Source organism: Tripterygium wilfordii, chromosome 23 (genome assembly GCF_013401445.1).
Source record: "Tripterygium wilfordii isolate XIE 37 chromosome 23, ASM1340144v1, whole genome shotgun sequence".
Taxonomy (NCBI): domain Eukaryota; kingdom Viridiplantae; phylum Streptophyta; class Magnoliopsida; order Celastrales; family Celastraceae; genus Tripterygium; species Tripterygium wilfordii.
The window spans coordinates 11,305,878-11,326,660 of NC_052254.1; the positions used below are offsets into that span (position 1 = coordinate 11,305,878).

At 37.4% G+C, this 20,783-nt stretch overlaps 4 protein-coding genes across 5 annotated transcripts; 3 read left to right on the forward strand and 1 right to left on the reverse strand.

Moving 5' to 3' along the window:
• Positions 1 to 1,114: 1,114 nt before the first annotated feature.
• On the forward strand, positions 1,115 to 5,035 carry LOC119993109 (mitochondrial carrier protein CoAc1-like). Of its 2 annotated transcripts, XM_038840042.1 has the most exons (6): positions 1,115 to 1,366; positions 1,627 to 2,129; positions 2,570 to 2,655; positions 2,739 to 2,946; positions 3,668 to 4,476; positions 4,638 to 5,035. In XM_038840042.1, the coding sequence occupies exons 2-5, from the start codon at positions 1,938 to 1,940 to the stop codon at positions 3,923 to 3,925; spliced, it is 744 nt and encodes a 247-aa protein (XP_038695970.1). In that variant the 5' UTR covers positions 1,115 to 1,366; positions 1,627 to 1,937; the 3' UTR covers positions 3,926 to 4,476; positions 4,638 to 5,035. The 2 variants fall into 2 exon arrangements, with proteins under 2 accessions (XP_038695970.1, XP_038695969.1); XM_038840041.1 differs by having other exon boundaries at positions 1,115 to 2,129.
• A 720-nt stretch (positions 5,036 to 5,755) lies between these two features.
• Positions 5,756 to 8,156, forward strand: LOC119992940 (protein IQ-DOMAIN 1-like). Its single transcript, XM_038839783.1, has 5 exons — positions 5,756 to 6,140; positions 6,243 to 6,488; positions 6,745 to 6,972; positions 7,068 to 7,181; positions 7,263 to 8,156. The coding sequence occupies exons 1-5, from the start codon at positions 6,075 to 6,077 to the stop codon at positions 7,965 to 7,967; spliced, it is 1,359 nt and encodes a 452-aa protein (XP_038695711.1). The 5' UTR covers positions 5,756 to 6,074; the 3' UTR covers positions 7,968 to 8,156.
• A 4,434-nt stretch (positions 8,157 to 12,590) lies between these two features.
• Positions 12,591 to 13,304, forward strand: LOC119993825 (glutaredoxin-C6-like). The gene has a single exon (XM_038841103.1). It carries the CDS (start codon positions 12,720 to 12,722, stop codon positions 13,095 to 13,097), a length of 378 nt encoding a protein of 125 aa, XP_038697031.1. The 5' UTR covers positions 12,591 to 12,719; the 3' UTR covers positions 13,098 to 13,304.
• A 2,894-nt stretch (positions 13,305 to 16,198) lies between these two features.
• On the reverse strand, positions 16,199 to 19,489 carry LOC119992849 (probable ADP,ATP carrier protein At5g56450). Its single transcript, XM_038839636.1, has 2 exons — positions 18,850 to 19,489; positions 16,199 to 17,204 (listed from the first exon to the last, which is right to left on the reverse strand). The coding sequence occupies exons 1-2, from the start codon at positions 19,168 to 19,170 to the stop codon at positions 16,575 to 16,577; spliced, it is 951 nt and encodes a 316-aa protein (XP_038695564.1). The 5' UTR covers positions 19,171 to 19,489; the 3' UTR covers positions 16,199 to 16,574.
• Positions 19,490 to 20,783: the final 1,294 nt, after the last annotated feature.

The following is a 20,783-nucleotide window of genomic DNA, read 5'->3' on the forward strand; positions in this document are numbered from 1 at the left end:
GCTTTTGATTTTGAGTATTTTTAGGTTTCTATCTTCTGGTTGTACTCTCTCTCCAAAATCAAACACATAGATGTTGAAGAGCTTTTATCAATTTCTCCTCAGCACCCCCTAACCAAACAAAAACCAGAAAGAGAGAGGGAATAATAGGTTTTCCTAACAAGGAATCACGTCTCAACGAGTTCTTTCTTTAATTGAAGAAGACCCCCTTGTATTATTAGCCAAGATCTATGTAAAATAAGCAAAGAAATTTCTGATTCAGAAGCTGATTATTCTTTCTTCTCTACATACAAGGTCAAGATCTAGTTGTTAGAAAGAGAATACAATACAACCGAAGAGAGAGAAGTTAGAGATAAGTCATGAAATTGAAGATGCAGAGAGAATACAAACCGAAGAGAGAGAAGTGAGAAATTGAAGATAATTGAGATAAGAATGAATTTTTTATGTAACAAGTTATAACCATTAGTTATAAATCTTTTAATCTAACGGTGGAGAAGCTGAATAGGTTAATAACTGGTGCATTATCGCACCAGTTCCCCCCTCAATCCCCATCTATCTATCTATCTATACATATCTATATATAAAGTAGAGGCTCTAAGTAATTGGAGATGCTCCCATACGTACACCCGTATTGTTTAAAACAACAAGTGTGCCTTTTTAAGGCGCAAAAGTGGGGCCTAAACGTGCGGACCCTACACCTAAGTCAGAAAACATAGTCTTAACTTAGGTTAAAAGGTGGACGATTGTATTAGGTGAACCTCACCACTAATTAATTACCCTATTTATTTGACACTTGATAATCTATTTGTAAAATTAGTTGTCATGTGGATTTATAATAATTCTCTATTTCTCCTTTTTTGAAAAATGTGTCAATACCAATTAATATCAATATGTTATATTCAATTTCAAAGGAATGTGTGGAATTTATTTAAAATTTTGTGAGAAAATATTAATATAAAACACGTTAATGAAAATTGTTCAACATTATTTTAAAAAAAATTATAAAAATTAATAAAATAACCCGCACATCGCTCACGACTTATTACAAACGAAACGAAATTGGAGAGTCCATGTTCCGAGGATGTCACGTCAAAAACAAACACGTAAGTTCTTAAACCGCACCACCAATCACGACTCCAAATACCACGGCTTTTAAATTGACACTACGAAGCGTCTTCAAAGAAGAAACGCACGCCACACAGACTCACAGAGAAACACAAGGACAAGAAGAAAATACAAAGCCTTCTTGGGAAGACCTCAAGGAGACCTTCCCGTTCTCTCCTTCACTTAATCACTTGGCGAAGGAAGGAGAACTGGTGCATGAGTCACGCGTGTTCTCATGTTCCCCATTTAATTTAATTGGTTTCTGGTATGTTTTCTCCCATATATTTTCTTAAGCTCGGTTGGTAATTGATGCTTCTGTCGTTTGTTTGTGTGGGAATTGTTTGAGTGGATTGGGTTTTGAACTTTGATTATTGGGTCAGTTACTTTTTCTGGATTGAAACCCTGATTTATGTCAGTTGGGATCGTAAGATTTTGGATGAACTTGGTTCTAGATTGAACGGATTGTTGTTTTCTCTGGTATTCCCGATCTGGGTTCTTGATTTTGGTTAAAGCAATATTCTTTAGGTTGGAGATAGACTCGGCACAACTTTCTTATAATTGGAGGGGCTTTCATAATTTGAGCTACTCATCGGTTCCTCTAAATCTGTTGATGACTCTGGTTATTCTGGAGAAGGAAGATCAGCTTGCGAACTTGCACAATTATTTTGTGGGTGTTCTCAGGCTATTGAATATACCCTTTGAAAGGAAGGTCTTTACATTCTGTATCCCCAGAGATAGATGGGATAAGGAGTTCTTTAAGCTGCAGGGAGGTTAATTAAATTTGTTAAATTCTCAAAGATTGGTTGTAGAATTGGTTTGGAGCATGTGAATTTGAGATGGATTCTTCACAAGGATCTACATTGTCGACCAATGTCGCTGGGCTTGTTGATGGTTCTTCTGGGGGCAGAGAGGTATCATTCATTGATAATGTGCCCGTTTACGTTAGGGAGCTAATAGCTGGAGGTGCTGCTGGAGCATTTGCTAAGACTGCTGTCGCACCTCTTGAACGGACTAAAATACTGTTGCAGGTGAAGCACCTCAACATTTTTCAAGGTTTTTTTGCATAAGCATTCCAAGAGTATTTGATGTACATTTGTTGACATTTCACTTGTCATGCCTGTATGCATTTTGTCGATGTCTGTGCATCTATTTTTGCTAGAAATGTTTTTGGAATCATTAATTAAGACTATTTGAAAATTTATTCAGCAGCCTAATCTTTTCTTGAGCTCCAAAAGTTTTACATACAATATGATTAAGATGTATGTATATGTGACTGTCAGTCATCGGTAGTTGTCTATTGAAATAATGGTTTTCCTAGCCCTTGATTTCTGTTCCTTTCCTGGATCAATTTTAAATCCTTTTCTAACATTCAGCTATTGTCTGTCATGACTACTTTGCTAAGCTTATCATATGATTTTACACTATTGATGCACTTCTTAACTTGCTCTCTCTCCTCACAATTTGATAGACAAGAACTGAAGGGTTCAAGTCCCTTGGGGTGCTTCAATCCTTGAAGAAAATACTAAAGCATGAGGGAGTTCATGGATTTTATAAGTAAGTGCACAAAATGTTGACCTTTATACTATTATATCTTCCTCATAGGCAAATTATCATGATTCATTTTATGTTTTCACCAGGGGAAATGGAGCTAGTGTTCTTCGAATTGTCCCTTATGCTGCCTTACATTTCATGACATATGAACAATATCGTCTTTTGATCTTGAATAACTATTCTGGATTAGGTTCCGGGCCTGTAGTAGACCTGTTAGCTGGTTCATTATCTGGAGGAACTGCCGTTTTGTTCACATATCCCTTAGATTTGGCACGTACAAAACTTGCTTATCAGGTAAATAATTTGTATATCTCTTGTTGAAGTTTGCCTTTAATTTGATGTAGCTCAAAGTACTTGCCACTTTTATTAGGGGTTAGCTTATTAGCTATAGAATTTCATATTTTATGATTTTTAATGAGCGATAATGGCTCAGTCCTATATGATTATTGTAAATTCCTCGACACATCTTCCCGTGTGAGTCGATGATTACTGTTTTCTGTAACTGGTTTGTCCCAGTTTACTGTGAGTTGATTTGTCTATTTATCATTACAGTTATATTAAAATGATGGAATAGACTCTGCTGGTGTTTTTTTTATGGTTTGAGTATGATCATTGTTATGGGGACTGTTCAAGTATATACAGAATAATTGTATAATTGGTGTCCTTTCTCTATTTCACTGTTTCAGATTGCATTGCTCATACCATAATGTAGCAAATATGTAAACTATAGTAAGAAATACAATATATCTCTGAGACCTGATGATTGGGAATTGATTCAGCAGTTATCTTCCAATAATTAATCCGATAATTGGTAAAGAGATAACAAGTAACCAAAGTCAGATCCTGGTGGTCATCTGATGGTTCAGTATTGAGATGGGGATATTCAGCTGTGTTATTCTGCTGACAGTCAATTTTTTGACGGCTTTTTGTGATTTTGTTTCTTCCGTTTTTCAAAAAGTCAACTTTATGTTATATTTGCTCTTCCCTCTTTAATTTCTTTTCAATGATTCTATAGGTTACAGACATAAAGAGAAGTTTCAGCGGTGGCGTTAGAAGTATATATACACGACCTGCATATAATGGCATAAAAGATGTACTGGCAAATGTCTACAAGGAAGGTGGTGCGCGTGCCCTGTACCGAGGTATAGGTATGTTTGTGTTCTTCCCAACCTCCAACCCTCTTTTTTTGCATGCTGTTTACCCAAAGTGTTTGTTGAAGATGAAAGATGTCATCATTTTAAGAGGAGGAGCAATTAATGTAATCAGGCTCTAAAAGCGCAAAGCTGCAAATTGTTTTCTAAAGCACCGAAGGCTCTTTATGGCCCAAAGGCACTAGATGTTGTTGCCTGAACAAAATGGGGATTTCGAGAGAGGGAAAGAGAAGCAAGTTATCAAACAAACTTGTTTATGAAGGCTTAGATCACCACAATCATTGTCAAATATTCAAGGCAAAAACCCTCAAACACGAGACGACAAAATTTTATTAACTCGTTCTATTTAAAGTGTCTAGCACTTGAATTTTCAAAATCCTGCTCTAATTGTTGTAAATATCAACATTATGCAAGTAGGGTGCAGCCAATATTATCCTTCTGACCCTGATCAGGGATCTCTAAACACAATTGTGCAATGTGGTTATGGCATCAATTTGGGACTTCTATGGTAATTTTGTTTTGACTGTGGAATTTTATTTTACAGGTTGAGAATCTGCAACCTTCATTTCGAGGTGTTGCCAGATACCGGAATACATGGGACGGGCTTTCTATGATTGCTCGTAACCAAGGATGGAGGCAGTTGTTTGCCGGGCTGAGCATTAATTATATCAAGGTAAAAATATCTGCTATATTGCTTAAATCAATACCCCAACTGATAATCATCTTCTCAACTAAAGCTTATTTAGACTACAAGGTCACTTTTTGTTCTGTACTTGCTCTTTCAGTTTGATTTTCAATCAATTACTAACAATGTTGGACAATTTCAAATGTCAGATTGTACCTTCTGTGGCAATTGGTTTCACTGCATATGACATGATGAAGATTTGGCTTCGCATTCCGCCACGACAACAAGCCGCTGCTTAACAATGCACCATGTACACTTCCATTACACCACCTTTTTGGCTGTTTCTCATCTTCTCCGTTCTCATTTCTCGGCTACCCACAATAACATAGGACTAGTTTGTTGTGCGGAGTCCAACATTATGTTGTTTAGGACCATTGGTGATTCATAATTAATGTTAAATGGTGTGTTTGGTTTCATTTGTAGTATTGTTGATTAAAGGCTTTTACTCACTCACAGTTCCACTTGAAGAGTTGGTTAGAATTTTTTTCCTGAGGAATTAGTTAAGTTGGTTAGATATATATATTGTCTTGTCCTTTGAGTTGATTTACTTGAGCATTTTGAGCTGTGTTTTCTTGGAACTCACAAATTCACCTCTGTAATTAATTAATTGGATACAGTAATTGGAAGGTGTTGGATACTTAAACTTAAGTCAAGTCTTTGATAAAAAAAAACAGTTCGACTAATGGAAGTCGGTAGTAATTTGAAATCCGACCAATGTGAATATCCTTCTTGGGAACACACTATATAGTCAATAGTCATGCAAAAGAAATTCAAACTTACAAAAGTTAAAAAAAACTCGACATCAAGCAAAAGATGCTTGATTTTTGAAACTTTGAAAGCCAAAGTACTGCTTTCCCAATTTTTAAACAAAAGATGTGCTCATCTCATTGCCCTCTAATTCGAATTGACGGAATTGTCATGGTAAAAGATGTAGTCATTCTCGCCAAGGAATCAGTTATGATAGAAATCTCAGTTATTAGTATCACAGTTATTCAACTCAGCAACTAAAATTTTAATTGTTGGGATCTTTATCAATTTCACGGAGGAATATGTACAGTCGGATTTAGAGGATAAATACAGTTGTTAATGATCCGGTTGTTTAAAGCACAAGGATCTTCAATGCGACCGACTGGGATTAGATATTTTGTCCTTTTCGTATGTTTTTTAATGTACTGGGGTCTTCGGACTAAAGGGCTCGTGCCTTTTCATGGTGTCTTGTCTTTTACTAAACCGTTGTCGCTTCTTTTTCGTAATGCGTTCCCAATGTAGAGGTTCTCTCCTGGTTCTGGGAATCGAGCGGGTTTTTGTCCGTTGGTTCGTTTTTGAATTTCAAACAGCGTACCAACCCACTAAACCACTAAACAAACCCATCTCTTACCTTCTCTCTCTCAATCCTCTTGTTGGTTGCTTTGTTTGAGAGATACCCACTTCATTTTTCTCACTCTTTGCTAGGAAACTTTTGTCAAGTTGTGATCTTTCACTTCTTTGAGGTCCTTTCAGACTTCAACTCTGTGCCCAATTGACATTACCTCTTGAAGGATTGTATTGTTATTTGTTTTCTTAGATCAAGCAGAAACTTGTTACTAATGAGTGGTTCAGGAAAATGGGTGACGTCTCTTCTAGGTCTCAAGAAATCTGAAAAGGAAGACAGTGTAAGCCATAATGATCCTCTCCATCAAAACCCCACTTTTTCTTTTTCCCTCCTCTTCATTTGAGTCAAGGGCATTCTTTTTTGTATGTTCTGTTTTTTGCAGGATAGGATTAGGGGTAAGAGCAAAAAATGGAAGCTATGGAGGAGTTCATCAGGGGACCTGGGATCTTCTTGGAAGGGTTTCAAAGGGAATCACAGAGCAGCCTCAGAGTGCTCTGATTCTTCCCCAAGGGCTGATGCTTTTTCGGCTGCAGTAGCCACGGTAGTCCGAGCTCCACCTAAGGATTTCAGGGCTGTGAGGCAGGAATGGGCTGCCATCAGGATTCAAACTGCTTTTCGTGGCTTCTTGGTATTTTATCTCCATTTCTGGCACTATTACTGCTTAGAAAGATTTCTCTGCAAAGCAAATAAGTTTTTTTAGTAGATGGATCTGAAGAACAGTAACTGATGGAAGGATTAGTGTCTCTCTTTCAATACCACAAGATCTAGACTTTTAGTGTTAATGTAATAAATTAGTTGTATTGTGGTATACTAGTCAGTAGTGGATCTGTTATGGATACAGTTTCTCCCCCTTTATGTGAACATTTTTTTTTTCCCATTTGCAGGCCAGAAGAGCTTTGAGGGCCTTGAAAGGTATTGTGAGGCTTCAGGCTCTAGTACGAGGTCGACAGGTGAGGAAACAAGCTGCAGTGACATTGAGATGTATGCAGGCTCTTGTCCGAGTTCAGGCAAGAGTAAGAGCTCGTCGCGTTCGAATGTCCATTGAGGGGCAGGCAGTGCAAGAAATGCTCAATGCGCGTCGCTCTGAGGCTGAACTCTTGAAACAAGCAGAGGTATACAAATTATGATTTCTGCATCTTTTGACATCAATTCATTTGCATTGTGAGAAGCATCAGCTAAGTTAGGGAATTGGAATGTGAAATTTCAGGAAGGGTGGTGTGATAGCAAGGGAACAGTGGAGGACGTTAAAGCAAAGATACAAATGAGGCAAGAAGGAGTACTCAGGAGAGAAAGAGCAATGGCATACTCTCTTGCTCAGAAGGTAGTAAGATGTCAAACTTTAATTTCTATTAACTGATTTATTGTCTTGAAGACAAAGTGATTTATTACTTTGTGTTTTCAGCAATGGAGATTGAACCCCAGTTCAAATGCCCGAATGAACGGCTCAGTATCCTCCTTCAAGGCTCAAGACTTGGACAAGAACACATGGGGTTGGAGTTGGTTAGAACGCTGGATGGCGGCCAAGCCATGGGAGACTAGGTTGATGGGACAATCTCCCACAGACCCCTCAGCGACCACTCCACCTCCAAAGGCTTGTGTGGACCGTGTAGGAGCTCAATCAAAATCATCTGAACCTTATTCTGTGAAAGTAAGAAAGAACAATGTTACCACTAGGATTTCAGCTAAGCTGCCAATCGGGCAAGCCACTCGGTCTTCTTCAAGCCCGAGTTCTGAATTTCGATATGATGTGAGCTCAGCTTCATCGTCATTTTGTACTTCTACAACACCCATCTCAGGAAACACTGTGTTTGCATCAGATAGAACAGAGGAGAGTGGCAATAGTAGTAGTAGGCCTAGCTACATGAACCTGACTGAATCAACCAAGGCAAAACAGAGAGCAGGCAGTTACTTATCTAACAGGATTCAGAGGCAATCAATGGATGAGTTTCAGTTTCTCAAGAGGTCTGGAGCATTCTCTAATGGAGATTCAAAAAGCAGTGCTGGTTCTGATCCTTCTTCAGTCAATTTCTCAAAGCCACTCTACTTGCCAACTCGATTGGACAAGAGGTCAATGAAACAACTGAGAGAAAAGGAACTTCACTATTAAGTATAGATAAACTTAAAAATGTTCCCTTAGAAGTTCAACAGCTTGTTGTCCTCCATTATTTATCAGTATTTTATTTACTTGAATGCTTGTGTAATTCTGAAGCTGTACCAAAACAGCGCATTGAGATTTGAGAGTTCTTGAGAGTTTATTCATTTTGTAAAAATAGTTCATTGGAAGCTTGTTTGCAAATTAGACCTACTCATGGCTTGTGTTGCATAATATTAATAAGTATTACTCACAAAACTGAAAAACCTCTCTTCCATTGCTGCTACTTGGTCCCTTGAATTCTGTTGTTGCTGCTTCAGCTTCACAATCTCTGACATTAACAAGTTCCTATCTCCCTTCAGCATGTCCAATTCGCTCTCTATCCCATACTGCTGTCCCAACTCAACACAAGGTCCTTGTCGCTGGCGGCATACAATGTGCGACATGTCTTCTCCTCTTGATGGTCTTCAATAAAAGCCGGATTTATTTTGATGGATAGACTGAGATTCGAACTGGGGACCATCCGACCTCTTACTTACTTCAAGTTCTTATACATATATGCAGCTCGATCTGATTCAAAGAGTGAATCGATATTTCATCATATATCTAATGGTAATAATATTGGTAATCAAGAAACCTTTTATCTTCAGACGACAGAGAAAAGAGAGTGCCTGCCAATTAATACTGCTGTACATTCAATAATCTGACCATCCTGTGATACAAACATCTCACATTGCTTTGATGTGGGACTTGTGATGTATTGATAAAGAGGACAAATGTCTTTCTTAATTAGCTAATAGGTTTGATGGATAGTAGTCTATTAGGACTCTTGGTTACAATCTATAAATGCGTGGGTAATGATTGAGCTTGTGGGGTTATTGGGAAAGATATGGACATGTTGAGTACGTATATGGGCGCGCGCCTGGCCAGGTAGATATCAGCACTGTTGATAAAGAAAAATTGAGATGACAATAAAAGGCAAAGCCAGAGATTTCCTCCTTGAACAATTAAAGTTACCTCTCACTCTCACTTTGTATATAATGCATGGCTGAAGATGTTGTACGAAGTGTAGATTCCACTTTCATAATACTCATGAAACATATTTTGGTTCATCGCATTCCATTGTATATTTGAATCTTCACATCATCACGTCCAATCAAATAGGATCTCTTTTCATTTTGTGGTATTTTAAAGTCAAATACAAGTGTGAGGGTGAGGGTGAGGGTGAGGGTTTACCATCCATGTCTTTAAAGATTCTAGGTGCTGCCATCTCATCATCCAATCAAACTACATTTTCCATTTAGCCCAAAATGCATTTTCACTATTTATATGTTTGATTAATTGAGAAATTAAACTCCCAATAGTTTTTCGGCCTCTTTGTTTAAAGATTCCTCCAAACCAACTCAAGTTCTTTATAATGCTTGCAACAACAATCTAGTTTCTGTCAAAGACTTAAATCTCACATCGGTCAATCATAACCTATCCGAATGGTTTATAAATAAAGTCTAGCTCTTCTCACATTGAAAACATATTTCATAGCCTAAGTACCAATGACGACGGCCTAGAATCGAAACCTACGATTGATCACTCATACAAATCCCAATTGATATTTGTCTTACTCAAGCATATATCTAATGGTAATAATATTAATATTGGTCATAGAGTTAATCGATATTTCATATGTCTGATGGGAATAATATTGGTAATTAAGAAACATTTTTATCTTGAGACGACAGAGAAAAGAGAGTGTCTGCCAGTTAATACTGCTGTACATTTAATAATCTTGTCATACTGTGATACCAACATCTCACATCGTTTAGTTTAGATGTGGGAGTTGTGATTTATTGGTAAAGAGGGCAAATACCTTTCTTAATCAGCCAACATATTTTATGGATAGTAGTCCATTGGGTTTGTTGGTTACAACCGATCCATGCATGGGTAACGATTGGGCCTGTGGGGTGATTGGGGAAGATATGGACTTGCTGGATGCCTGTATGGGTACGCGTCTAACCTGATTGATATCATACTGTTGATAAAATCCAACCCTGCTACTCATCCCAGCAATTAGGATCCCAGTTTACTCGTACACTTTTAATCTCCTCTACACACCTCAGCAACTAAGATCACTATGATCTCAATCGCTGGGACAAATAACTTTTTCGTAAAGAAAACTTGAGACAACAATAAAAAGGCAAAGCCAGAGATTTCCTCGCCTTGAACAATTAAAGTTCTCTCTCACTTTCACTTTGTATATAATGCATGGCGGCTGATGTTGTAGGAAGTGTAGATTCCACTTTCATAATACTAATGAAACATATTTGGTCCATCGCACTTTCCATTGGATATTTGAATCTTCACACCATCACCATCACGACGTCCAATCAAATTTTGTGGTCTTTTAAAGTCAAATACAAATGTGTGAGGGTGAGCCTTTACCATCCATGTCCTCAAAGATTCTAGGTGCTGCCATCTCTGCATCAAATCAAACTACATTTTCTATTTAGTCCAGAATGCATTTTCACTATTTATATGTTTGATTGATTGAGAAATTAAACTCCCAATAGCTTAAAGATTCCTCCGAGCCAACTCAACTTCTTTATACTAATGCTTGCAACAATAACAATCTAGTTCCTTCAATTGTCAAGAATGAAATTCCATATTGGTCTGTCATAATTTATTCGAGTGGTTTATAAACAAAGCCCAACTCTTCCCACATTGAAAAAGTATTTTCATGGCCTAAATTCTAATGACGATGGCCCATGAAAAACAAATTCATGCGGGACTATGGCCTAGAGCGGACAATATCTATCTTCAACGTGTTTGGGTTGGATATTTCAACATGGTATCGAAGCAATGTTTCGGTCCAGTTGGACAGATCTCTTCATGTCCACTTGTTGCATCCAGCATAACTCAACCCACAAATACGGGAGAGTGTCAAGATTGAAATCTCATATCGGTTTTGGCATAACCCAACTGAGTGTTTTAAAAGGCAAAGTTTAACTCCTTTCAATTGAAGAAACATTTTTCATGGGTCTAAATATCAATGGTGTCAATCCACAAAGAACAAATCATCACGGGTCTATGTCCGAGAGCGAAAAATATACTCAGTGTGTTTGAGCTAATAATTATTTCAACATCAATCTCAACCAATGATCCATATATTGCAATATTAGCATGCCTAATTAATATTCCTTGACAAATAGCTAGAAAACTTGAAAGTCTCAAGGATTTTTGTTAGAGTCAATATGACATGATGCTTGAAAATTAGCAAATCAAACAAAAAGGTCGACTTAACCCTAACCCACCCCCACCCCCTCCCCCACCCCCACCCCCACCCATGTATTTATGCATAAATGGAATCTAAAAACAGTGGGTTGGTTTCTCATGCTATTATGGCAAAACACAAAGTGCTAATTCTCAACACACCTGACCCAATCAAGCTTTTAGGGTTTTAACCAAGTGGAGCCCATGCCATGATGACCTGATATAATTGCAAACGTTACTCATATTACAACATGTGACATACACCCATATAAGACTTGTTTGGTGGGACCGTAGCATTTGCGGCTCCGCTTCACCAAACGAGCTTCAAATATCTGCAGATCCGCTCAGCATAAAAAAAACTATAATTTGGAGATTCTTTCAGAGCATTTGATCTTTTTTTTTTCAAAAAACGTGGGGCAATAGAAAATATATTATTATTCACTTTTAAGATAATCATATTCATTATATTAAAGATAATTAATATTAGTATAATATTATAAGCTAATTATTAATATTTATAAGCTAATTATTAATATAGTATTATGGATATAAAAATATTTATAATATTATACTTAAAATTATATTTATTAGATTAAATTTAATTATAAAAATCGTAAAATATGATATTATATAATTTAAGATAATACTTTTATTTAACAAATTTTTTGTTAGCGTTAACTTTTAGTTTGCCAAATATCTCACAGCACCCACCTTTTTTTCAATAATTTTTTCATTAATATTAAAAATCAATCCAACCGTTCTACCAAATGAATCACATACCCGCCGCAAAGGTCGCCTCCAGTCACATCACAACATAGTGACAATTACGTGGTACTTCTTCATTGGTAGAATTGGGCAAAATCAAAAAGCGAGAAGGCATAATGTGATATGTCATAGTCAATTCTTAATAAGTACCCTTAGGACACCCATTAACTTTTTTGTATTAGCAATAATAACTTAGGTGATGTCACGTTTCAATATCTATAGTGTGACGATGGCGATGTCGAAGTCGATCTTTATTACTACTAAATACTGTCATTCAAACTAATTCATTCCTCAACCACCAAACAATTTCACTACTGATAGGAATTTCAAGAGTTAGTATCCTCAGCTATTGAGTTGTAGGTAGATTTTTACGTATATTATGGTAAGTCCATAAATTTATTTGAATCCTGTGTCACATGAGGAAAGTCAATGATCCATCATTATTTTTTTAAAAAAAGAAAAGAGTGGTGGATAACAAACTAAGAAGAGCGCGTGGGGCATACAAAGTAGGAATCTATAATTCCCAATGAGCTTTTTTGATCCTAATGAAACTATGCAAAGACAGTACATTGTGATGTAAGCAAACACACACCCTCCTCCATCTCCTTTCCACCACCCCCCTCCTCCTCACCTCTCATTTATAAATAAAAAAAGGCTTTCTCCCCTCCACACACAAACTCTTCCACCTCCGTTGACATCAAATCCCCCTATTCTCTCCACCACACTCCTCCGGCGACGATGCAAGGCCAACATCAAACCGACAGCCTCTCCTTCGACGTAGCCGAACCGACCGAGACCCGAATCCAGCGCCTGATTTCGGAGCACCCGGTCATAATATTCGCTCGACCCGCGTGCTGCATGTGCCACGTCATGAGGAATCTTCTCGCCTCTATTGGGGTCCACCCAACCGTTATTGAACTCGACGACCATGAGATCGCTGCGCTCCCTAGACCTGCCGATGGCGAGGATGGTCCCTCCGCCCCCGCCGTCTTCATTGGTGGGACCTGCATCGGCGGCCTTGATTCTCTCTTCGCACTCCATCTTAGTGGCCACCTCGTCCCCAAACTTGTTGAAGTTGGTGCTTTTAATGGGTATGAAAGAATTTGCTCTAATTAATTAATATTCAATTAGAAGAACAATTAAAAATCAAAATGAAGGCAGCTAGTATTATTAAGATTTGATTTTTTTTAAGTTCTAGATGATTTGGGTTTGTTGTTTTTATTTCTTGTAAGCATAAAAATTTAGGCAAGAAATTAAATCGGTGTAGCAGAAGAAGAAAAATCTGCATAGTACGTAAGTGTGCATATAATATATTAATCTTAATCTTAATTTTAATCTTCTGTCGAAGTAATATTTTGTCTGTGTGTGTGTGAGAGAGAAGTAGGAGTGGCAAGATTATGTCTGGTCGGTCCGGATAAACGAATTTTTCTGACCCGATTTAAACCCAATTTGGACGTAGGTCATATATCTGAATTGAAATGTGGGTTCAAACAAAAAAAAAATTTATCCAGTTTAAAACTAATTTCGGATCCAAGTTCGGATCCTAACTCGAATTAGTTTGTTGTCCGATTTATTTGTTCAAAATTTAATCCGGATTAGGATTCATACATGTAAATATTTCATAAATACTTCGTAAATAAGTGATTTATCCGACTTAAAATCGATCCAAAACTGAATTTTTACCACCCCTATTTTGAGGTCAGAATGTCAAATTGGGTTTGTGGATTTTGTGGAGTAAATCCAGTAAGAACCATCAGTGCAGTGGGACCCATTACCCAATTATTGAGCAATCGAACCCCTTGAGTTGAATTGATGTGATTTTTCTTATGGGATGTGGGGTTTAGGGGTTGAGTTGCACTGCCACGTGTACTTACAAAATTCTATCTATTATTGCAACTTCTGGCTGTATTAACTTTCTATTGTCATTTCCCAAATGATGGGTCGGGTTATTACAAATGGTATCGGGTGCCCAAGAGATATTAGAATTCTAGGCATTTAAAGAATGTTAGGATTGGACAAGAAGATTGAGAGTAAAGATAAGGGAGTAATATTTTGGTAGCCATGCGTTAGGTTTTATCCCTACTTACCTTATCGTGATGTGAATTTTTTTTATAATATCGAATATTAAACAGAAAATTTGTATGATGTCAAGGAAGGGTGATATATATTGGAATTCTCTTATGAGATCTTATTTTTTAGGTTTCAAAATATTTTTAAAAAAATTGAAAAAAAAAATATTTGTATTTTGATTGGTTTTACGAACCCAACGATATATTTTTTTTTTTTTGAAAAAGAAATCAAACACAACCTAAAAAGTGTATGAAATATTTTTTGTTTTATATTCAACGATCCAGAATTATCATATACTTTTCATGTTGAATTTGATTTATGTTTCGATCAAAAAATATATTGTTGGGTTCGTGAGCTCATTTTAAGAATTCATATATATATATATATATATATATATATATGGGTGTGGTTTATAAAAAACATAGAATCTGGCACACAAAGTGGTAAAGTGGTTAGTTGATGATCAAACAATGTTGAAGGCAAAAGACAAAGCCCAAATTTGTCTCCATGCGATGAGACAGTATTCGTTGATGCGTTCAGGGTTGCCAACTACCTGACCACCACTATACAGTGCTGGACTTTTACTGCTTCACTCACTCTTCATCAGCGCGTGCACTACCACATCTACATTAATTTTGTAAAATACTCCCAATGAAGTGCCCTGTTCTCGTGTAGAGAAACTCCCGAAGGTGAGGTATATTGATCCCAGGAGTTTACTCCGCCAGAGTTATCCCAAAGGATGCTTGCTGCCTTGGATGGTCCAAGCCTCTAACCGTATTTCTTTTTTTTTTTAAACAGGGAGGGAGATTCGAACCTTTGTCACTAAGGTGATACATACTATCCTTATCAATCTAATTAGTGCTTCCAACGTACTCATTACACCATCTTTACACATCTTTTCCCATCTAAGGAAAGGCGAAAAATAAAGGCCAAACCCACTTAAGATGATAATGGCCCCATCTCCTTTGGGCTTGGAAAAAAAAAGGTTGGGCCATCAAGGCTGCCTCAACCACAACCACAATCATCTTTTGCTTTTGGAAAAAAAAAGAGTGGGGGGGTTTCACTTTTGCTTTTGAAGAACCATACGTAGTAGACATGCAATGGTGTTTGATCCTCCACCTCTCATCAATTCATCCCATCTAGAATCTAAGCAGAATCTCCCATTCTGATTCTTGAAAGTTGAAACACAATTTTTTTTACTAAACAAGTCCCTTTTTTTTGTGTGCTTATTTTAAGGAAAGAGATGGAATTTGGGCTAAAAGTCTGGAGTCGCGAAAAATGGATTTTGGGTCGGATAATATCACGTACTTACAAAATATTTACGTGTCCAAACCCTAATCTGAATTGGATTTCGGACGTACTTAATTGATCACACTCGGATTTATTTAAATTCAGATAAGTAAATTGGACTTGAATTCGGGTTAAGGTCTGAACAATTAAAATGGACAAGATTTATGTGTTTAGATCCGTACTCAGTATTAAACTAGACAAAAATTTTATGTTTGGACTCAGATTTTGAACATACAATTTATGTTTGAACTTGATTTAATGCAGATTGAATAAATTCGATCATTCAGACCGGACAGAGTGTTATCATCCCTACTAAAAGGTAAACCCAAAAGCCCCCACTGAAAAGCTCCATAGTGGTAGGCTTTTTATTAGTCTAAAGGCATATTCTTCATATCAGCTTCTCACTTCTCATCAGTAATAGTTAAGTAATGTACACAATCTGTTGTCCAAATTATACCTGCCAAAGTTTAAAATTGGTTTAAGCCCTTCTTTAAGGGTCCAACCTCCATTTTCAGTTGATACCTTCACTAGATGTTGTCTGCATATTAAAAAGTTGCTTAGTGTCACATCACATGGCTCTAGCATGGAGTCAACCTCACGTCACTTTGTGAACTAACACAAACAAAATTTCTTTCCGCATCAGTCTTACGATCTTACAGATGTTTTTTATTCAAAATATCTCAAATATTGAGATAGACGCAAACGATTTCATATGAATCATGTAAGACATACGATTTCACATGGATCATGTGCGTCCATCTTAATTTTTGAAATAACTATGACAAAAAAATATCTAGATCCTTAACATGTGGAGAACGTTCTCCAAGTAATGAAAAATATGGGTGACTCTTCAAATCTCAAGCAAGCCCCCACCATTTGGATTCAATCAGAAGCACAACCTATTTCAACTCCAACAAGAATCTGTACCAACTACCAAACCACATTGGCTTCAGGCTTCAACATCTGTTTTGAGTAAAATACAAAGACAGAATTGGCAGCAGCCTGTTAACAACCGCCCGTAACCATCAGTCCATCACCTTCAGTTCAATATCCAATGACAAAAAATCAAGATATAAAATGGTACCAGCCTAAAAGTAGGTATGTGTTATGTAGTGTGTGTATGCAAGCTCATTTGAGCTCTACAGGATTCTTCAGCCATGGAACCCGAAGCAATCCTATTCTAATTATTTTGCTAGGCTGGAAAACCACAAGATTGGTTAGTGCTAAGAATGCCTACAACCCACCCCAGTCCATGAATTTCTTGACTTCATCATACAAAACCAGTATTGCAGCAGCACCGGTACTTCTAAACATGTTTGAAACTGCCCCGCGATAAAATGAAGGCACCCCCTCTGTTCTATAAATTTTCTTCCAGCAGTCTCGTGTACTTTGATACATTGGTTTTTCCAAGCCTGATTGCATCATCATCCGCCTTCGAACTGTATCCAATGGATATGACAACAACCCAGCAGATGTTGTGACTGCCTGAGCTACAATCCAACGCTTCCACAGAGGTACTGGTTTAGAATCTTCCGACATAACCTCCTTAATAGTATCAAAACCTCCAAAATATAATCCGCGATGGACAACCATCCCATGCAGAGAGGCAGGAAGCCCTCTGTAAATTCCTCGAATCCCATCTTTTTTGCGAATGGTGGAAAGGAAATGGCTGATACCTCGAAACTGACGAACTTCAGTTCTTCCAATATCAGCAGCAAGGCGGGTATGTGCAATATCGAGTGGGTAGATTAGAATCAATGTCGTACAACCAGAAGCAGCACCGGCAACGAAGTTGGCAGATGCACCAGACAGAAATTGACAGTCTAGAGGGTTGCCACTCCTTAAAGCACTCCTATAAAGATCCTGCAAAGAAAAATTGATTAGGCTACATTCTTGCTCTTGTTAAAGTATATAACTCAACTAAACCAAATATGAATATTTCTTATTTACTATAAAATCTATGGTTTATCACTAACTTTATTTCCCCATACTGGAGGCAAACCATATATGAGGTTTTATGCACGCAACTAAGGAAACAAAACCAAGTCCAATAGACCTTCACTAAAGAAACCTACAACTGCGATGGTCCAATACGAAGACATTAATAAGCCCTTCAAAATGTGTACTTGTGGGGTAGAAGCCATATAACCAACACAAATAGGCGAGGAAAAGATGCATAGAGCCATAGAGCTTTTGAATTTCGATATCACGGTGTCACAATTTCCAATGTCATCTCCTCCAGTGCATCATAAAATCATGAGGATGTTAGCTTTTCCAGACTTCCAGTGCAGCTCTTGTGCTAGTTCACTCCCTCTTTTGCAATTTGTTGACAAAATGGTAACAAAACCAGATGTTCTACCAGCTTGCTCTACTAACACAGTTTGTTATCCTTTTTTTTATCGGTATGCATGCTTTTGGTGTTTGGGGGCAGTGGGGTTGAATCTCTGGCCTATTGATCATGTATAGGGCACAACTGGGGCAGTTTGCTACTTTGCTCTCATTTCATTTGCTTGCTCAGACCTGTATATCAAGTCTTCTATTGCTACCAAATTCAAAAGTTAAACTTCGCCAAAACTGTTTTTTAGTCCACAACCTCTATTAGTTGTAACAAAACAGAAGGTCAACAGATTGCTTCGAATTTTAGTTGCTCCAGGAAATTCGTTCTAAGAAGACAATAAGAAAATAGTCCTTTCCTTTTCTCTCTAATTTTGCAGTACCTTTATAATCGTAATTTCTTTGCAGTACCACCTTAAAAAAATTTCCCAAAACAAAAACAACAACAAAAAAAAAACAAGAAGAAGAAGAAGAAAAGATTATGCCAGGAAAAGCTTTCATTGCAAGCATTTACATAAAGTAGAGAGAAGTGACTGTTCTTAATGCTAAGTTTACCCCCTCTCCACTTTAAACGTTCAAGATTGATGTTTGGGCTTATCTCGTAAATTGCATAAAAGAATCCATCAAACGGTGTCCAATTTCCACCCATTGCATCTCTACTAATCACACACTCCATGGGAAAAACTCCTTTCTTTTGAAAATGATCTCTCCCAGCAAAGCCTATTTCTCCCACCTGCTATCTCATAAAGCCTCAGGAAGATCAGCAATAGAAGGTTCCATACCACACCAGGTATTTCTACAACAATACCGCTATCAACCCTCTTGCATTGTGAAGGTATCATGAATGAATCAATCTAACAAACAGGTCAATTTTTCTCTATACTTCCAACCCATGGGGTTCTCTCCTCTATCTTGAGACCCAACGATTATACACTAACTTTCTTTCACACGTTCAATCTTTTTACACGAAATCTCCAATACCATTACCCTCTAAAGTTTCTATCAAGCACCTAGTGCACCAAATATGCGAACAAGTCCAATACAAGCATTGAGTTGAAGAAATCGCATAATAAGAAAAATTAAATCACACGGGCATTTTATCAAGCACCTAGAGCTCAAAAGAAATCAACAAGTCTGATACGCGCATTGAAATCAAGAAAACGGTTATGAATACCTTGAGGGAGAAATTGAGGGCGACGGAGGGGTAATAACGAAGGACGCTACTGCCATTGCCTCTCCAGAGCGAAAGAATGCCTTCCTCTCTGACCGTGCGAACAATACAATCGATCATACCCTTGAATTTACGGCTCCTTCCTTCCACAATAGAGAGGTTGCTCTCCTGGGTTTGCAAAAGCAGCTTGGCCCTCTCAATCGGTGCCACAATCGTATGCACCACTCCTCCCATGAACGCCCCAGCCAACAGATCCCTGTGGAAGTTACTCAACCAAACATATCTCGCTATGTTCTTTTCTGTGCCATCAACATCTTTGCTCATTCTTTGATCTCCCAAGAAACCCAGAAAAAAAAAAGAATCAATCTTTCCCGCTAACGGCTAAACTCCCTGGAAAACGAGTAGATAAATGGAACCCTCTCGCAATAAACAAATTCTTGACAATGGGCGTTGGCTTACGATTAACAAAGATCAAAATTCGATCACCGAAAATGGATTGCAGAGTTCAATATTCAGCGAGTTTGATCAACAAACGAACCCAAAAAGAAAGTTTAGCCTTTTTTTTGGGCGATATGAAGATCGGGGAAGGGGAATTCACTCAATGGGAAGGATGTACGGATAAGCGCGACTTCTTCGGTTCTTCGGTTCCCACGTGTAAATGTAATAAGTAATCTCTCTGTCTTACAGTCTTACTATTCCTTTTGTATATTTTGATTCATGGATTAGAAGACTAAAAAAATAATTCCCTCAAATGAAGTGGTAATCAAATTGTGAATTTTATTACTTGTATCAAGGAAAAAAGAAAAAGAAAAGAAATCTGATTTATTTATCCATATCCTAACCTGAATTAAGTTATTGTTTGATTTACTTAAATCAATCTGGGTTTGATCAACTAAGTACGTCCAAAATCCAATCCGAGTTAGGGTCCGAACATGTAAATATTTCATAAACACGTACTGTTATCCGACCCGGAACCAATTTTTCGCACCCCTAATTGTATCCACTGGTACCTGTAACAAATTTAGGTAACCGCCAGTCTTATTCTATACATGTCTATGTTAGCGCCATTATTCTCTAATAAAGATCGCTCTGCACGTCCATGGCTCCACTTCTATTATTGTGATGCGGGGAACCCAGCTTCCGTTTCGAATCATTTCCGATACCAGTAATTTCTCGCAAGCAAATTATCAAACACTTGGAAGGCACTTCAACGGCAGTCTAAACTAATGAGAACCATTCACATTTATATTCCAAGCAAGAATCCAAGCTCCATGGTGTCATGAATACAACCCCATCACACGCTACAAAAGCTAAGAATTTATAAATACGTGATGTTGTCTGACTCAAAACCAATCCGGAACCGACTCATACTTGATGCCAAGTAGCGGAAGTCCACTGTTATTCAAAGAAGCCAATCAGAACAGAAAACAAGGCCCACTTTTTTTCTGTCACTACATCACTTAATGGGCCCAATACCCAATAAAGACCCGGCAATAAGCCCAAACTCAAAGTCTTGAACACCTTCAAGTGCATCGGACTTGGCCCATGATCAAAAATAGCCCAGTTGATTGGTTGGTAAGCTATCAAAATTTGTTAACCTTATTTATCTTATTTTTTTGATTAATAATTATAATATCTAAAATTTAATTCTTAAAAATAGTTACAATAACATAATTGAAATTTAATTTTAATATAACTTAATTTCAATATATGTATTGTAAAGAAGATACTATACCCATGCTATAATAACTATCTTAAATTATCATATTTATTAAAGTAATTTTACTTCATATAATAACCTTTTATCAGTATCAAGCTCTCTATTATTTCGATATATGTATTTTGTGAGTGTTTAACTATTTGATACGCGTATTTTTTGAGTGTTAATTGCTTGACACACAAGGTTCGATTGACAATCGACCGAGTTAAACATATGT